The sequence below is a fragment of the Caretta caretta genome, chromosome 11 (assembly GCF_965140235.1).
Source record: "Caretta caretta isolate rCarCar2 chromosome 11, rCarCar1.hap1, whole genome shotgun sequence".
NCBI lineage: Eukaryota > Metazoa > Chordata > Testudines > Cheloniidae > Caretta > Caretta caretta.
This window is the reverse complement of record NC_134216.1, coordinates 71,947,705-71,965,276: the sequence shown is the minus strand read 5'-3', so window position 1 is coordinate 71,965,276 and position 17,572 is coordinate 71,947,705. Positions and strand designations below refer to the sequence as shown.

Genomic DNA, 17,572 nt, shown 5'->3' with positions numbered 1-17,572 from the left:
CCTCCTCCCCCTTCCCGCCCCCTGATGCTCCCTGCTCCTCCTTCCCTTCCCCCTTCCGCCCCCTGGTCCTCCATCTTCACCCCCGTTCTGTCCAGGCTGTGAAGGGCCAGGTGCCTCGCAGGGACTACCACTCCCAAGAAGCAGCGCGCAGGGACGGGGGAGGGGGCGGGGCAGCAGGCGAGCGCGGTGACGTCACGGGACGGGGCGTGGCCTGCGTGAGCGTGCCGCGGAGACGGACGCGGTAGCTCTAGCGGGGCGGCCGAGCAAGGCTCTGTGGCGTGTGGGGTGCCCGGCCCCTCCCCCGCCCCCCTCGGCTGCTTGCGGCACCGGGCACCACAGCGAGGCCGGGGCCGGGCAGCCGTTGGGGGCCAGGAGCCGCCGGTATCCGCCCCGCTTCCCCGTGCGGCTGGGGCCCCCGCGGGCCGCCGCGATGAAGTGACAGCGGGCGGGCTGTGCAGTGCGGCTGCCGGGCGGCCCCCTGTGCCCGCGGGGAGCGGGTGGCGCTGCCGGCGCGGACCCGAGCCGAGCGGCCGCGCCATGAGCTACCAGCAGCAGCTGGCCAACTCGGCAGCCATCCGCGCCGAGATCCAGCGCTTCGAGTCCGTGCACCCCAACATCTACTCGGTCTACGAGCTGCTGGAGCGGGTGGAGGAGCCGGCGCTGCAGGGCCAGCTCCGCGAGCATGTCATCGCCATCGAGGGTAAGGGTTGCGGGCCGGGGGCTGGGCTGTCGGGGGCGCTGGGCCGGTGGGGGTGGACGCTGCCATGGGGGGGGATGGGACTGCGCCAGGGCCTTGCTGCAGTGCCCGCGGGGCTGGATGCTGCTGTGCAGTCTGTTGGCTGTGCCCGTCTGGGGGCTGCCCTGCTTGGGGGAGCTGCACCGGCCTCCCTACCTGCAGAGCCCTTGCTGGTGGGTGCTGCCCTGCAGCCTGCCCCAGGGGTGGCTGTGTTGGTGCGTGGGCCGCTTTGCGGCGCAAGAGCGGGGTGGCTGGATCCGTCCTATGCAGTGGATGCCGATGCCCAGGGCTGGGTTCTTCTTTATCGCCCTCTTCTCCGCATGGGATAGCGCGTTAGTTTCTGTGCAGAGGAGCAGCGTAGATCTCCCACCTAGCTAAAGCTGGATTGGGCTGAGGCTTGGGACGGGGGAGCAGAGCACTGTGGAGTCAAGTTTCGAGGTGCTTGCAGATCGCTGCCAGGATAGGGAGAAGAGCGATCTTGTTAGGGCTGTGTTGAGGCTAAGGGATGAGTCTTTCCTGCATTCGGAGGGATTTGGTGCAAGGGGAATTCTTTGGCTTTCTGTTTGTGTTGTAAACCCTTATGCTATAAATTCCGATTTAGATATATTAAAGGGCAAGCAAGTTCTACAGCTGGTTTATAAGACAACAGTATATACAGTATAAGAACGTAGGTGTGGAGTCTGCAAAGTAGAGAGAACCAGTTTTACTTCATAGATGTGAATATGCATCTACCTATAGGACAGTTCTGAGTAGGCTATTGAACTGTCTTGGAGGTGCATGATTACAAATCCATTGCTTCTGAAAACTCAGGTAAGATAAGCTTTTTCTGTTAGATGTGTTGATGCAGCAGTATGGGAATGCATTGGAGCAAAAACCGTATATGATATAGGGAAGCTATCGAGGTCAAAAGTTGATGACCTGGACCAAATTTAGGGCAGTAATTACAAACTTTCGCAATTGCTTTCAGTATGCCTTTTACTGTAGGGGACCTACTGAGTTATGACCTGGTGGTCCTACCATTAATCTGAAGCAGAAATCAAGTTAGCAGAAGAATAATTGGAATTGACATCTAGCTAAAACCATTCAGCTTGGGTTTCTGTCTTGTCTTTTTAAAAGCATTTGTAATGAAAACCTTATAGGAATAGATGCTGTTGAGGCACAGTCATTTGAAAGACTTAATTACCCATCTTGAGTGTTATGAAATACAATTTGCGTGGAGACACACATATAATGTTACATAGCGAGTTAGTATTTGAATAACATAATAGATCTGAATAGAAAAACATAATGACAGCAATGACCAATTTGATAAAAGACATAATTTGATCCAGTGATGGGTGGGGGGAAGGGTTCAAACAAATGCATCATACTGCTGTGTTTGCTTTGTGGTGCTTGTAACTTACCTGAAATCATGGCAAATGGTTGTCATTCTGCTTGCTCCTGTTTCTGATTCCTCTACTTTACTTTTCATTGAAGGTAATGGAAACTTATTAATGTGCACTGTTGGGAGAATGTAACACGAGCAACCACTTTTTTCTCAGTACTGTCATTTTTTCTCCCTCAGGGAGAGAAAATGCCCTGCTTTAGAATGTTTTCACTGGTAGGTAACATTAATTATGAAGGGTATGCATCATCTTCTGTAGATGAGATGCCCCGAATGTCCTACTACAAACAAGTGCATATTCATCCCTCTAACAAGATTTTGGATTAGAAGAGGCTCTCTATAATGCATCAAATTTCCACTAATCTGTTGATCCATCTAAAGGGAATGTGAAATCAAACTGTGTGTATATCTATCTACATAGCATATAATTTATGTATGTATTCTCATTTATCCCATATTATCTATATCTGGCTCACTTCATATGAAAATCATTGAGTTTTTTAATAAAACTAAGATGATGCATGGCAGTGCTGATATACTTCAAAAGCTGGGTCTAGGAGTTGATGAGTAAAAATTTCTTAAAGCATTTTGTAGCTGTGTTACTTGCATTGGACAGTGAGTCAGGAAACCAGTAAAACTGAATCATGAGAAACATGAATGAAAAAAGAGATCTTTTAAAATCATGCTACCTTATGTTCTCAGGGCTTTCCTGGTAACTGAGACTCTTGTGTGGCATTCATTCTATTTAATCAACCATTGGATTGTAACATTCAAGTCAACAAGCTCACTCTTCATTCATGTTCAATTTGCTTTAAAAGATATAGACATCTTCAGGGATAATTTATCAGATCCACAGTAATTTCCTACAGTGTATAAGATTGCTATACTCTCTTAGCTCAGCTTCTTTTGGTTATGTAAGAAACAAGTATCTGTACGTCTGACTGAACTTCATTGAACTTAGTGATATTTATGAAATATTGGTATATTCTCCAAGGAACCTTCCCAAGGAAGTTGTCTTTCAAATTTGTTTGCAAGTTTGACATATTTGAGTAACAAAATGTGTGAATACATTGTATAACTTGCTGTGGTTTGTACAACTCCATAGTTATTAGTAGTCATGTGAAATGTTGGGGTGTAGTTGCAGGAAAACTGATATGTATGGCATGACAAATTTTGGTTAAAATGGAGTATAACTTTGACACTTATACCTTATCAGGTACAACAAATCTGGTGGTAGAGAGAAATATGCCTGATACCTCTGCAAATGCTATACCTGCTACTGCTGGATTTCTGATAAAGTCAGATTAGAATGGATTTGGAATTTGAAATCTGATAACTGAGTGAGGCTTATTTTAATGAATTAAAAAATACAACATCATTCTGAGAACTCCCTAAGTAAAAAAGCCATTTATCTAACAAATCGTTTAAAAATTGTAAGTACCATAGATCTTTAATTTCTAAAGCTATTGTGACATTATTATTTTAACTTTGATACCTTTTAAAAAAGATATAATGGGTTATGTCAGTGCAGCTGCTGGAACAAGAACTATTGAAATATCTTGAAACTCAGCCAGCTACAGCCATTGACCCCATGATACTTATGATTTTTTTTGTTGTAATTTCTTTGCATTCATTTAGCTCTTGAGATGCACTTAGTCCTATAGAAGTAAGTGTATTTGGCAATCACTGAATGTGCTACCACACTGAACCTATATGATAGTATATTGCTTACCGTACATGATTCTCAAAGGTAGTGTTAAAGCATTACAAAAAATCTTGCTGATATTTGTGAACTTGTGCATATTGTTGCCTGAGTTATGACAATTCATAATGTCAGTTTTACTTTAGGTTCTTAGGGTTGCAGTATTTGTGTTCAAACACTGCTTGGAAATGTTTTGTTTAAAAACTGTTTAATTAAAACTTTTAGTTGTTTTTGTGTTTAATATATTTTGGCACAAGTCTGTGCCTTTGTCTTGAAGTTCAAACACCACCTAACTAACTGAAGTATAAAATGAGTTCTAATTTTCATTTGTTACACTTGAGATTTAATTGACTTACCGATATTCCTTAAATGTTACAAAACCCCAAGCAGTAACTGAAGAAAGTAATGTGTAGTATTCTTTGTGCAAAGTGTCTTAAAGCAGGGCTGTTTTAAGAAATTTATCAAATATACCATGAGATGCCCAAAATATTTGGGATTTAATATCTGAATGTTACAGCAGGTATGTTGATGCCATTAAGTGAAAGATAAGTAATTAAACTGGATCAGTTTTCTTGTTCTACTCTCTCCTGCTTTTATCAGCTCCACCTAGCATTTGATTATAAAAGCTTAACCACTGAATGGTATTTCTAGCATCAGTAATATTTTAGTAATTCTTGGCAGTATTATAGGACATCATTTAGTGATCTGTGGTCTGTAATTAAGCCAACATTACCTACTACACCAAACTTTGCTGTGGTACTTCTGTTTGCTACACACAACATAACTGACAGCTTAAGTTACTTGGTCTAGGTTTTGTGTCTTATAATACATAATTTCTAATTCTTCATCCAGAGGCACACTTCTTATCCTTAATACAGCTACCACAACCTTCAACACTGTTCCCTCAACTTATCCTTCTGCAAACACAACTTTACCAAATTTCTCCCTGCCAATGCTATATATAGCACAACTATTAGTTGTGGATATTTGTTGTAGTCTGTGTTGGGTGGAGCTAATTGGTAAAACACTGCTTCAGGTGCTGATCAGAATACATTCGCTTGTGTTGGGGAGAGGCAGGAACCCTGTGTGTGTGTGTTAAACACCAAAGGACTTGGGCTGAAAGATTAGCTTTAATTGACATCTGCAACGGATAAAAAAACTGGGTTTTTTCCATTCATTTGCTTCTTTAGGATGTATAGAAAGCCTAAAAGGTGGGGTTTGTGTGGTTTTTTTTTTTTTTTGGCAGGGGTAAGGTGAGGGTATTTTACTTGAAAATTTTGGATATGTTAATTGGATAGCCTTCAAATTTGGTGAAGGTCTTGCTATATGTCCCAGAATGTTCAGTGTGAATCTCTCTCCCTTTTAATTGGAAGGGAGGAATGGCTAAAAGATTCAAAGGTGTAATGCTTCCAGAATGATAGTTGGCTACTTAATTCAGTAACTAAATTCTAGCAATTGTATTAAAAATAATTTTCTTCTGCATTGCTCATTGTTTGCTTTCACATCATGTGACTAGAGAAGTAACATCAGTGTTTGAGAGTAGCTAAAACCTGAATTTCTAATTTAGGGGAGAAGGGCAGATGAGTTTTAATTTTTTTTTATGTATAAAATAGGTTCAATCCCAATTTTAGTTTTTTCTTTTGCCAGGTCACCTTTAAACCTCATGTCCTACTACTTGTAGTGGCATCTGAAACCACCCTGGGCGGGGGCAGTGGGTTGGGGAGGGGAAGGAATCTGGCTCTTAAAGCTGGCAAGCTCTGCTTCACGTTGCTTCTTTTAGCTCTGTTGTCCTTGATCTGAGAGTACAGTAATAGTCCCACCACAGGAATAGTTCTAGTATATCAATACCAGGTGTGATATGAGAATAATACAAAAAAATAGGGACTAAATGGTAGAGAAGGAAAAACAGAAGCATGTTGCTCATTTTTGGAGTTGGAATTGCATTAGTTTCTTTTGGTTACTAATTCAGAAACCACCATTATTGCATTAATAGCTGCAAGATACAAAATAAACACCTGCCTACTCATAAAAGAAACTTTACTTGGTATACCATAATGAGGTAGTAGCGTGACCCAGATAGCATAGAGTTATTGCTGCTGCTCCTGCTCAACTTCTAATCTGTCATGTGTGCCCCTCATTCCCTATGAACATGTGGTCATGGCTAAGTGATGATTAACACAACAGTGCATGAGCAATGTCTGTGCTTCCTTTTCACCTCTCCATCTAGTCAGTCCTAATGTACAATATTTTTAGGTTTTAGAAAACCTGACTTTGATGTACTAATAAATTCAATTTGAATGGCATCTCATTTTTCAAGATCAGAGCTGGAGTATGTAGATGTAAGCTGCTGTACTTAATGTGTGCCTCCTCATAGGCCTTGAGGTAAGGCAGTTTATCAGGAGGTAACATGTTTCTGACAGATTCCTTTTAGGTAGGGGGTGACAGATGCTTACCTCTCTGTCAGGTTGTCGTGTATTGTCTGCCTCACAACAATGGTTGCTAAGCCTGATGCTAATCAAAAGATTGTAAAATCTACAGGAGAGAGAATCTACAGGAGAAAACAGCACAGTGAGGGTGGTTCTGTTCATGACTAAGATCAAAGGATTATTCTGATATCGGAGGCAAGCTGATATCTCATGAATGGAAGATCACAGCCAAGTCTGGCTGTAAAATGCTGGACTTTGAGTGACTATTGCTCTATAAAACATTAAAATGTCTGGTTAAGTCCAGGTTCTAGAATGCATGTTATGATTTTATTTTATTTGTAACCATTTGTTTCCAATATATCTATTTGCTATCACTTGAATCTCTATACTTGGTTAAATAAACTTGTTTTCACTATAAACATAAGTGCTGTGTGTTAAAGTGAGTGGTCTGAGGTGTAATGGTAAGCTGGCGTGTATTGTTCCTTTGGGAGCAGTAAATCTGAGTCTCCAGTGGAGTAGGGGCTGGATATTCCAGGGAGATTCTTGGAGGACTCTGGATTTGGAGTGTGCCTATTGCTAACCTGTAAAGAGACAGTGGGGCCTACGTAGGCCTAGAGGGGAGTGCTCATGTTGCCTGTGGCTGGTGGAGTTAAGAAGCTGAGCCATGGCAGACATGGACAAGGCTTGCCCAAGGTAAGGACACGTGGCAGCAAGGTGTCTCATAGCCCTGGGTATCCCTGAGGCATCATGTTTGGCATAGATCTAAAACATCTCTTCGAGATATAGTGGCTGCTTATTGTTAGTCTAACCTAATCAGGTTATTAAGATTTTGGACTGGGAAGGAGGAGAGTTGAATATATTTTAAATATTTGAATTGCTCATACTAATGTGAGATTTATTTTTGACTTGTTTTTAGACACCCGGTGCTTTAGATCAGTGGCTCTCAACCTTTCCAGACTACTCTACCCCCCTCAGGAGTCTGATTTGGCTTGTGTAACCCCAAGTTACACCTCACTTAAAAACTACTTGCTTACAAAATCAGACATAAAAATACAAAAGTGTCACAGCACACTATTACTGAAAAGTTGCTTGCTTTTTCATATTTACCCTATTGTAAAATAAATCAATCGGAATATAAATATTGTCCTTTCATTTCAGTGTATAGTATATAGAGCAGTGTAAACAAGTTGTCTGTATGAAATTTTAGTTTGTACTGACTTAGCTAGTGTTTTTTATGTATCCTGTTATAAAACTAGGTAAATCTTTAGATGAGTTGATACACTCATTGGAAGGCCTCCATGTACCCAAGGGTAAATATACCCCTGGTTGAGAATCACTGCTTTAGTGTAGTGGTTTTCAACCTGTGATCTGCAGACTGTCTAAGATTTCCAAAGAGGTCTACACCTCCATTTGAAATTTTTTAGGGGTCTTCAAATGAAAACAGGTTGAAAAACCACTGCTTTAGTGCAAGACATTGCTGTGATTCAGCAACATCATTAGAAGGTGGTCTAATATTAGCTCTACCTCTGAGGTTTCTCTGGTGACAAGTATGATGAAATTTATTTTTTGCCTGAGGTATTGAAACCTAGAAATCAAATGGCAGAGGTCATTGAATCAAAGTTCACGGAAGGGGAAGACTCTACCTATTTTCCAGGTATATGGGATAACTTGCCCAAATGCTATGTGGCTCTTCAGTTTGGATATTGAATGTGCTACTAAAATTGCTTAATATATATGTGTGGTTGCAAATACAAGTTCTGGGCTGACTTCTTTAACTAGTGGAGAAACACCCATGTGCATGTAAGTGTACTGCATGTTTAAGAATCATATTTAAATGAAGTGTATTTTGGCTGCAGTGCTGCTCATTCTCCACACTCTATTTTTGGGCTGGATTGCTGTCATTACTTGAGCTGCTGCTGCTGCTCCTGCTCATTCTCTTAGCATATTGAATAATTTAAACACTTTTGAAGCCATGGAACTTTGTACTGAAATACTGTCAAATCTTGAGCTGGGGCTGGGTTGTTATTTAAATAAGGCATCTAAAGATCATCTGCTGTGTATGTTTATGAAGTGCTGATAAACTATGGCATGACGTGAATAAGTGTTAAAGGAAATAGTGCAGGTGAGTGCCAGTTGATGTGGTGTAGTGCAGTGCAAAGGGTCTATCCTCATGAGATGGTCATGGACATTACACTTGTTTATCTTTGAAACAATGAGCGTGCTATGCAGATCAACCCAAACAAGTGACAGTAAAATCTTGATACCACATTACCCAATAATATCATGTCATGTTTTTGAGACACACCTATAGATTTTTCTGAGGGTAAAAAAAATTCAGGGCAATTTTTCATTTGCATGCACATCCATGTGCCTTAGTTACTATGACTCAAGTTGTGCAGTGCTCTGAGCTGGTAACCCCCCCTGAAATTTAATAAATACAAACCAAACAAGTTTTCTAAGACTTAGTGTAAGGATTCTGAAGTCTGACAGCTTGGGGCTGTCGCAGGTCTGGACATGTATATCTATTTGGAAAGCTGGCAATCTCCTCCCCTTTCTAAAAGCAAAGCACCTGTTTCTAGCTGTGAGATAATGAATTTTAAAGATCCTTCCAGTGACAAAAAAGCTGTCCCTAGCTCAGAGCTAAGTCTTGTCATGGTGGGTGTAGTTTTTTGGGCAGTGCTGAGGGAGCCCTGATTTTGGCAAGACAAACTTTTTTGTGAAGGGGAGGTTGGGGTCTAAATGAACTTCAAATCTTAGAGTAAGTCATGGGGAGGTGGGTTAGTAAGAGGGGGTTCAAGTGAAGTAGTCAAAGGTGCAGGATAAGTCTTAACACATGAATTTCTTTCACAGATCTGATTTGTATGTACTTTCTGTGTGTGTACGTGAAAAGACACCATGCGATTAATGGTGATTCTAAATAGGGATAGTGGTCTAAATGTATGCCTCTGTATACTATCAGGTGGTTAGAGCAAAACTGCATTAAAGCCGTTTTTATATTTCCACTGTGGGGGGACAGATTTGTGATCTCGATCCAACAGACTTTTAAGTTTGACAAAACAGAAACACTTCCCTGTTGTGGGTGGTATGATAGTGTTGGTTCCTGATTGCACATTTGTTCGGCCCTCTCTATGCACAGTTAGTTCTACTAGCTTCAGTAGCATATACATAATTCATAATGGCTTGTATCAAAAAAGAAAAGGCATTCCTGCCAAATTAAGACTACAATAGGTTTAAAAATCATGAAAATATTAATTACATAGTCTCAATTGCTTGGTTTCATTCTTATCTAGTGGATGATGCATTCTGCTAATAGTTGTAGTAATATGTTCTTAATTGATTGGGATATGTCTCTCTAACGGTAGAATTTTGTTTGCTTTTCTTCAGCTAATAAAAAATGACTGTAGAAATTTGTAGCTTCCTTTCTTCCAGCTTCTAAGAGGACACTAAATTGATGCCATTGTGATAATATCAAAAGCTTAGTGAAGGAGTGGGTATAGCTGATTAAAAACACAATGCTGTGGTAATACTCTGTTCTCAAGCCAGAGATGGACATTTTACTAGTAACAGCTGAGAATGACCTCTCTTTTCTTAAAGCAAAGAAATAAAATAAGAGATGCTCTTGCGATGAATTATTCTGATATCTTCAGTCAATTGTGTTATGAGGGTTTAGTAGATTTTCCAGGCAGTGTGCAGACTTCCCATGCCTTTTTGTTTGGGAGTATTAGTGTACATCTGTACGGAATGATAACACAGCATAAATTAGAAGGTTTCAGAGGAACAGCCGTGTTAGTCTGTATTCGCAAAAAGAAAAGGAGTACTTGTGGCACCTTAGAGACTAACCAATTTATTTGAGCATGAGCTTTCGTGAGCTACAGCTCACTTCATCAGATGAAGTGAGCTGTAGCTCACGAAATTGGTTAGTCTCTAAGGTGCCACAAGTACTCCTTTTCTTTTTTCATAAATTAGAAGTTCACACTGCAATGTGTATAAAACCATTGCTTTTAATTTCTGTTTAAATTAGTAAGTCTTATGCACTCTGTAAGCAGTGTACATGCCGTAAAGAAAATCAGGCTCAAGCTTTAAAATCAGATTTTGACAGATCTTATGCACTGAAAGTGAAAACACATACTGTAACATACAGCTCTGTTGTCCTAATACATCGAGATCAAAGCTATCTCTACACTGCCTCATAGCTGAGACTGGGGGCGTGAATAGTAGTGTACACCAAAGCAATGTGCACCTTTTGAAGAGGACTGCAGTAATGAGAACTAGGAACCTTTTAGTTCACACTCACAGCATCCACATGGTGGCGGGGGTTACAGTGCAGCACTTTTGTGGGCTCTGCTATTCACACCTCTGTAGTTTAAACTGTGGGGCAATGTCCATGAGCTCCAAGACCATGCAAAGCTGACTATTAATTTTGGGTGCTCAATCTGAGCCACCCTAAAAGGCTTGACTTTTTCTTTCCAGGTAGTGGGTGCTTTTCCCGTTAAATAGTGGTAAATTGTGGTGTCCCCCAGGAATCTGTACTGGGCCCAGTCCTATTCAACGTATTCATAAATGATCTGGAAAAAGGGGTCAACAGTGAGGTGGCAAAATTTGCAGATGTTACAAAACTACTCAAGATAGTTAAGTCCCAGGCAGACTATGAAGAGCTACACAAAGATCTCTCAAAACTCCATGACTGGGCAACAAAATGGCAGACTAAATTCAATGTTGATAAATGCAAAGTAATGCACACTGGAAAACAATTCCAACTATACATATAAAATGATGGGGTCTAAATTAGCTGTTACCACTCTTGAAAGATCTTGGAGTCATTGTGGCTAGTTCTCTGAAAACATCCACTCAATGTGCAGCGGCAGTCAAAAAAGCAAACAGAATATTGGGAATCATTAAGAAAGGGATAGATAATAAGACAGAATCATATTGCCTCTATATAAATCCATGGTACGCCCACATCTTTAATACTACATGCAGATGTGATTGCCCCATCTCAAAAAAGATAGATTGGACTTGGAAAAGGTTCAGAAAAGGGCAACAAAAATTATTAGGGGTATGGAATGGCTGCCGTATGAGGAGAGATTAATAAGACTGAGACTTTTCAGCTTGGAAAAGAGATGACTGGGGAGGGTGTGTGTGTGTGGGTGATATGATAGAGGTCTATAAAATAATGACTGGCATGGAGAAAGTAAATAAGGAAGTGTTTACTCCTTCTCACAACACACAAACTGGGGGCCACCAAATGAAGTTAATAGGCAGCAGGTTTAAAACAAACAAAAGGAAATATTTTTTCACACAATGCACAGTCATCCCGTGGAACTCCCTGCCAGAGGATGTTGTGAAGGCCAAGACTATATAACAGGGTTCAAAAAAGAACTAGATAAATTTTATGGATGGTAGGTCCGTCAATGGCTATTAGCCAGGATGGGCAGGGATGGTGTCCCTGGCCTCTGTTTGCTGGAAGCTGGGAATAGGCAGCATGGGATGGATCACTTGATAATTACCTGTTCTGTTCATTCCCTCTGGGGCACCTGGCATTGGCCACTGTTGGAAGACAGGATACTGGGCTAGATGGACCTTTGGTATGACTCAGTATGGCTGCTCTTATGTTCTTAAAATCAGGCACCTTTTGTTGAGCACTCAGAATCACTCTTCACTTCCAAAATCACTGTCTCAGTGGTTATTTTTATCTTAATCCTTTACTACGTAAACAAAATGATGATTAAAAACTGTTCTCATGTCCACTTTTCCTTTTTTAATAAAGGATTTGAGTCTTTTCACCACTTGGAAATGGTCATAATACTTAATTTAAGGCTATTTAATATTTGAAAATCCTTTGTAATTTGTCTTTGACATCCTTGTAAAATGGGTATTACCTACAGTTTCTGAATGACGAAACATTGCCACTAGAGTTCCCTGAGGTTATAGCCACAAGTAAGAGTTCCTGGTCCCTTGCTCAGATGTCACCTCTCTCTCAATTGACCTGTCCTTGTTATCTAACATTGTGCATGATGTGAAGTCCCTTAGGCAGAATTCTTAGTGGATAAGAGTCTAAACTCGTGATACTGAAATTACTACCAAGGGGTCACTGGTTCTTGACAGCAGTTGGACTGAGTTAGAAGAAACCATGATGAAACAATCTAAAAACAATATTTTCAGTGTTTGAATTCTTGGTACCTTAAACATTTTTACGCTTGGGTATCTGTTGGTCAGTGTATTTCACCTCAGTAGAGATGCTTAAGGCTCTTTTCCTGTTCCTCCTTTGAATTAAGACTCACTGCTGGAGTGCTGCAGCACTGCACTCTGATGTCTGATCTCCCTCTCAGTTTACTTGGCCTTAATCTGAGAGCTACTCTAGGATCACTGCTTTTCACAACAGAGCTTGAGAATATGAATGAATGGCTCCATGTCTAGTTGGCAGCCGGTATCAAGTGGAGTGCCCCAAGGGTCGGTCCTGGGGCCGGTTTTGTTCAATATCTTCATAAATGATCTGGAGGATGGTGTGGATTGCACCCTCGGCAAGTTTGCAGATGACACTAAACTGGGAGGAGAGGTAGATACGCTGGAGGGTAGGGATAGGATACAGAGGGCCCTAGACAAATGAGAGGATTGGGCCCAAAGAAATCTGAGGGGTTCAACAAGGACAAATGCAGAGTCCTGCACTTAGGAGGGAAGAATCCCATGCACCGCTACAGACTAGGGACCGAATGGCTCGGCAGCAGTTCTGTAGAAAAGGACCTCGGGGTTACAGTGGACGAGAAGCTGGATATGAGTCAATAGTGTGCCGTTGTTGCCAAAAAGGCCAATGGCATTTTGGGATGTATAAGTAGGGGCATTGCCAGCAGATCGAGGGACGTGATCATTCCCCTCTATTCGACATTGGTGAGGCCTCATCTGGAGTACTGTGTCCAGTTTTGGGCCCCACACTACAAGAAGAATGTGGAAAAATTGGAGAGTCCAGCGGAGGGCAACAAAAATGATTAGGGCACTGGAACACGTGACTTATGAGGAGAGGCTGAGGGAACTGGGATTGTTTAGTCTGCAGAAGAGAAGAATGAGGAGAGATTTGATAGCTGCTTTCAACTACCTGAAAGGGGGTTCCAAAGAGGATGGCTCTAGACTGTTCTCAGTGGTAGCAGATGACAGAACAAGGAGTAATGGTCTCACGTTGCAGTGGGGGAGGTTTAGGTTGGATATTAGGAAACGTTTTCACTAGGAGGGTGGTGAAACACTGGAATGCGTTACCTAGGGAGGTGGTGGATTCTCCTTCCTTAGCGGTTTTTAAGGTCAGGCTTGACAAAGCCGTGGCTGGGATGATTTAGTTGGGGATTGGTCCTGCTTTGAGCAGGGGGTTGGACTAGATGACCTCCTGAGGTCCTTTCCAACCCTGATATTCTATGATATTCTATGAATGATTTCAGAGTAGCAGCCGTGTTAGTCTGTATTCGCAAAAAGAAGAGTACTTGTGGCACCTTAGAGACTAACAAATTTATTTGAGCATAAGCTTTCGTGAGCTACAGCTCACTTCATTGGATGCATTCAGTGAAAAATACAGGTGAATGTTTCACCTCTCAAACTGCTAGGGACGAACTATGCGTTCTCAGTAATTGAAACCTGTGAAAATTCTTCTAAAAGCAGCCTGAAGATGCTGGATACTAAATCTGCCTTCCTGCTGACTCTGTCAAATGGTGTTGGTGTCCTTTAATGGAGAGGAGCTGTTTCCACTCTGGTCTGTCTTCTGCTAGTGAATTTGTTTTTTTTTTAAAAAAAATACCTTCAGGTAGAGAAGACATCCTAGAACTAACATTATATCATCTAGGTATTTCCTTCACATTGTAGTTTATTTTATGGAAACAAGGCTTAGAAAAGAACAGTGCATGAAGAAACCATACCACTGTTCCTCTTCATGGTCCATACTGCTCAAGAATGACATTTTCCTGTCATCAGTACTAGTTATCAGTGTTATCTAGGACAAAACATTGTTTTCTTCATTTGATATATTGCCTTTCCTTTGGCGTTAAATGAATCTCCATATAGGTTATATGGAGAAAGTGTTTACATCCTTTTAACTTTATCATCAGCAATAGCTCATCCAGGTTTTCAACAGTACGTTTAATCATGATACCTCATTCATCCTGACCTTCATAGACACGAATTTAACAAAGTATGAACCTTCTAGATGTGTGAAACCTGGAAGCTACTTCAATTCCTAGTTAAAATGTCAAACCTCTGTAGATGTGAGTGACTCACTCACCTGTTGTGAGCCTCAACCTCAGCCTGCTCCAAATATCAGACCTTCTCCAAATTTTTATAAGTAGCTTACATTAGGGATAGTTTCACTTACCTAAAGATCCGGTTCTCTGTCCTTAGTTCTTAAGCTCAGGTTATGTCTCCACCAGTGCTTCCCAAACTTGTTCTACCACTTGGGCAGGGAAAGCCCCGGCCGGGCCGGTTTATTTACCTGCTGTGTCCGCAGGTTTGGCCGATCGCGGCTCCCAGCCAATGGGAGCCGCTGGAAGCGGCGACCAGTACGTCCCTTGGCCCATGCTGCTTCCAGCAGCTCCCATTGGCCTGGAGCAGCGAACTGCGGCCCCTGGGAGCTGCGATTGGCCGAACCTGCGGATGCAGCAGCTAAACAAACCATCCCGGCCGGGGCTTTCCCTGCCCAAGTGTTGGAACAAGTTTGGGAACCACTGGTCTACACTATTAAAAATAAAATCCCCATGGCAGCAAGTCTCAGAGGCTGGGACATAGTTGGGGATTGGCCCTGCTCCGGGCAGGGGATTGGACTAGATGACCTCCAGAGGTCCCTTCCAACTCTGATATTCTATGAACTGACTTGGACTTGTGCTACAGGGCTAAAAATAGTAGTGTAGATGTTCCCACCCGGGCTCTGAAATCTGGCAAGAGGGAGGGTCTCAAAGCCTGGGATCCAGCCTGAGTGGGAACAACATAGATGGAATCTTTGAGACTCTCCGCTGCTGTGTTTGCAATGTAGATGTACCCTCGGATTTCTGGCACTGAACTTCTTTACCTCCATGTTTGTTTGCTTATAGCTGCTGGACAAGATTCCTACGAAAACTGTGCAACTTCAAGCTGCTGGTGCAAGTCCTCACCACAACCTTCTTAATCATCAGCGGATGACTCGCTAGTTCTTGATTGGCTGTGAATTGATGTAAACATATTGGGAGTCCTGTGCATTATAGAACCCTGTCTTCCATCTGTCCTTGAAAAGATGGAATTCTGGTTAACCAAAAAAAGAGGATCTATTTTTTTACCTTTTTTAAGCTCAAATACTAGAATGTGAAATTGATTTAAAATTATTCTACAAAAGACCACAGTGGATAGTCTATTAACGTCAGTTGTATTCCAGGAGATATTAAAATGTTTGAGGGCCTCCAATATTTGAAGTTTGTAACAGATGAAATCAATGTATCAAGCACGAAAATAATCCAGTAGGCTGACTCCTGGAAGTATTAAGGTGTATTTTGCAGGGTATTCTTACTCTTGGGCTCAGAAGCCTACAGCTCTGTCCAATGAGACTTGCAGTGCAATCATTTAAATGGCAGTTACTTTAACAAGCACTTCAAGAACTTTTCTGCTTGGCTAATGCAGCTTTGAGTTTTCCTGCCTCCCTGGGTTGCAAACAAGCAAGAGATTAAATTCACCAAAAAAACTTGAATTTTTTTTTTCATTTTTCTTGAAATAACTTCTTGCCTTGCCTTTTTCATTCACTAAGAACTACTTCTTGCTACTTCCCACGTGTAATGGCCAGACCACTGGATAATCATATAGGAAAGTAATAGTTGACTTGTCTTTTATTTCTTAAAATAGATGACCTCCACTGTTCCAGACGGAACCTTATTATATTTTTAAAAAAATTGTATGATCTCTACAAGTTAATAGAATTCTAGTTTTATCATCTATAATACTAATATTGGCATCCTTCACCTACTAATTAAAAAAAACTGCTGGTTTTGGATGCCACCTTTGTCCGGGTAGTGCCGCAGCAGTTCAACAGAATGAACCTAAGTGCCTTATGGGAGAATGAGCAGAGCCTAGTAGATGAGTTATAGCTAAAGCAGCGTTCGTCTTCCATTTTGATGATGAAGTTGCTTCCTGTAATTTTTTTTAATATAGCGCCAAAACAATTCCAGCATGGTTGAACCAGTGACTTCAGTAAATTGAATAAGGTATGCACTTAATATGATGGAATGTGTAGTTATTAAATATCTTCTAGCATATTGTAAGTGGATTGTGAGGGACAAGGTTGAAGATTGAATACTTCAACTAGCCAGACAAATGTGATTCCAACTGCTCTGCCTTGGATGGCACAGTTAAAAATTAAACATTTGTAAACCAGTCCATTTTTTTACATCATAATTACATAGCTCAGAATCCTGCTGTCTGACTGGATTTTTCCTTCATTCAGCCCACTTTACAAGTAAATGTTTTCCATGAGTACTTTATCTTCAGATGCACATGTATGTCTGCTGATAGATCCTACAAGATGAGTTGTAACAGTGCAATATTGTAATTCCACAATTAGACCAGAATTTTACAAATTAGCTTTATCGCCATCTCTGTGAACTTTTGTATTAATTAAATGCTAAGCACTGTAATGGGATGGGTCTATTTAACTTGATCTCGTAGAAAAACTAAGAAAAAAATTGCGCACTATGGAGATGGTAAGCTTACACTGAATCTTAACTGTGAAAGACCAGATGTAAAATATTGTACCTGCAAGATGTTACTATGAAAAGGATTTTTTTTAACCACTTGTAGATTTTGAGCATTTTTGCTATCTTAAGCATCAAAAACTAAGTATTATGTACAGTTGGATCACAATGGTAAATTACCCATTGATGAAATAAATAAATATGAACAGTTTTTTTAAAAAGCAGCTAAATGTCTGGTGGCCTTAATTAAATCTGTAAGTTTTCTGCATTCCTTCAGTTTACATACACTTTTTCAAATGCCTTAGCTTAATCTAAGTAGATTTCTTTTGATATCGACATGGCATTCTTGGATTTAAAGCTGCTAGTTTGGAATTTAGATGAAAATACTTAAGTGTTTAACTCCAAAATATAAGGAAAAATATTGATGTACTTAGATGAAATGAAGTGAAATTTGTAGGAAGAGTAATTTTGATCTTAATTGGTGTTTCCATTAGCAGAGAAAAGAGGCAGTCATATTCAGTGGGATTCTAGTGTTCGAAAAACACTGTTTAAGATTTAGTATTTTTGTGAATTTGTCAGTGGAAGGAGGAATTCTCCATATTGCTGCCAATAACATTCCTTTGTTAGTATTGTATCTTTAGT

At 41.0% G+C, this 17,572-nt stretch overlaps 1 protein-coding gene across 4 annotated transcripts in view; it reads left to right on the top strand.

Annotated features, from left to right (window-relative positions):
* The first annotated feature begins 212 nt into the window (after positions 1 to 212).
* The window catches only part of AGAP1 (ArfGAP with GTPase domain, ankyrin repeat and PH domain 1), a 707,317-nt gene continuing 689,957 nt past the window's right edge, over positions 213 to 17,572 (top strand). For 2 of the 4 annotated variants that reach the window (XM_048870105.2, XM_048870104.2), the window contains exon 1: positions 213 to 700. In XM_048870105.2, the coding sequence (XP_048726062.1) occupies positions 538 to 700 (163 nt within the window). In that variant the 5' untranslated portion in view covers positions 213 to 537. The remainder of the gene's footprint in view (positions 701 to 17,572) is intronic. The other 2 variants (XM_048870107.2, XM_048870106.2) reach the window with 1 other exon arrangement.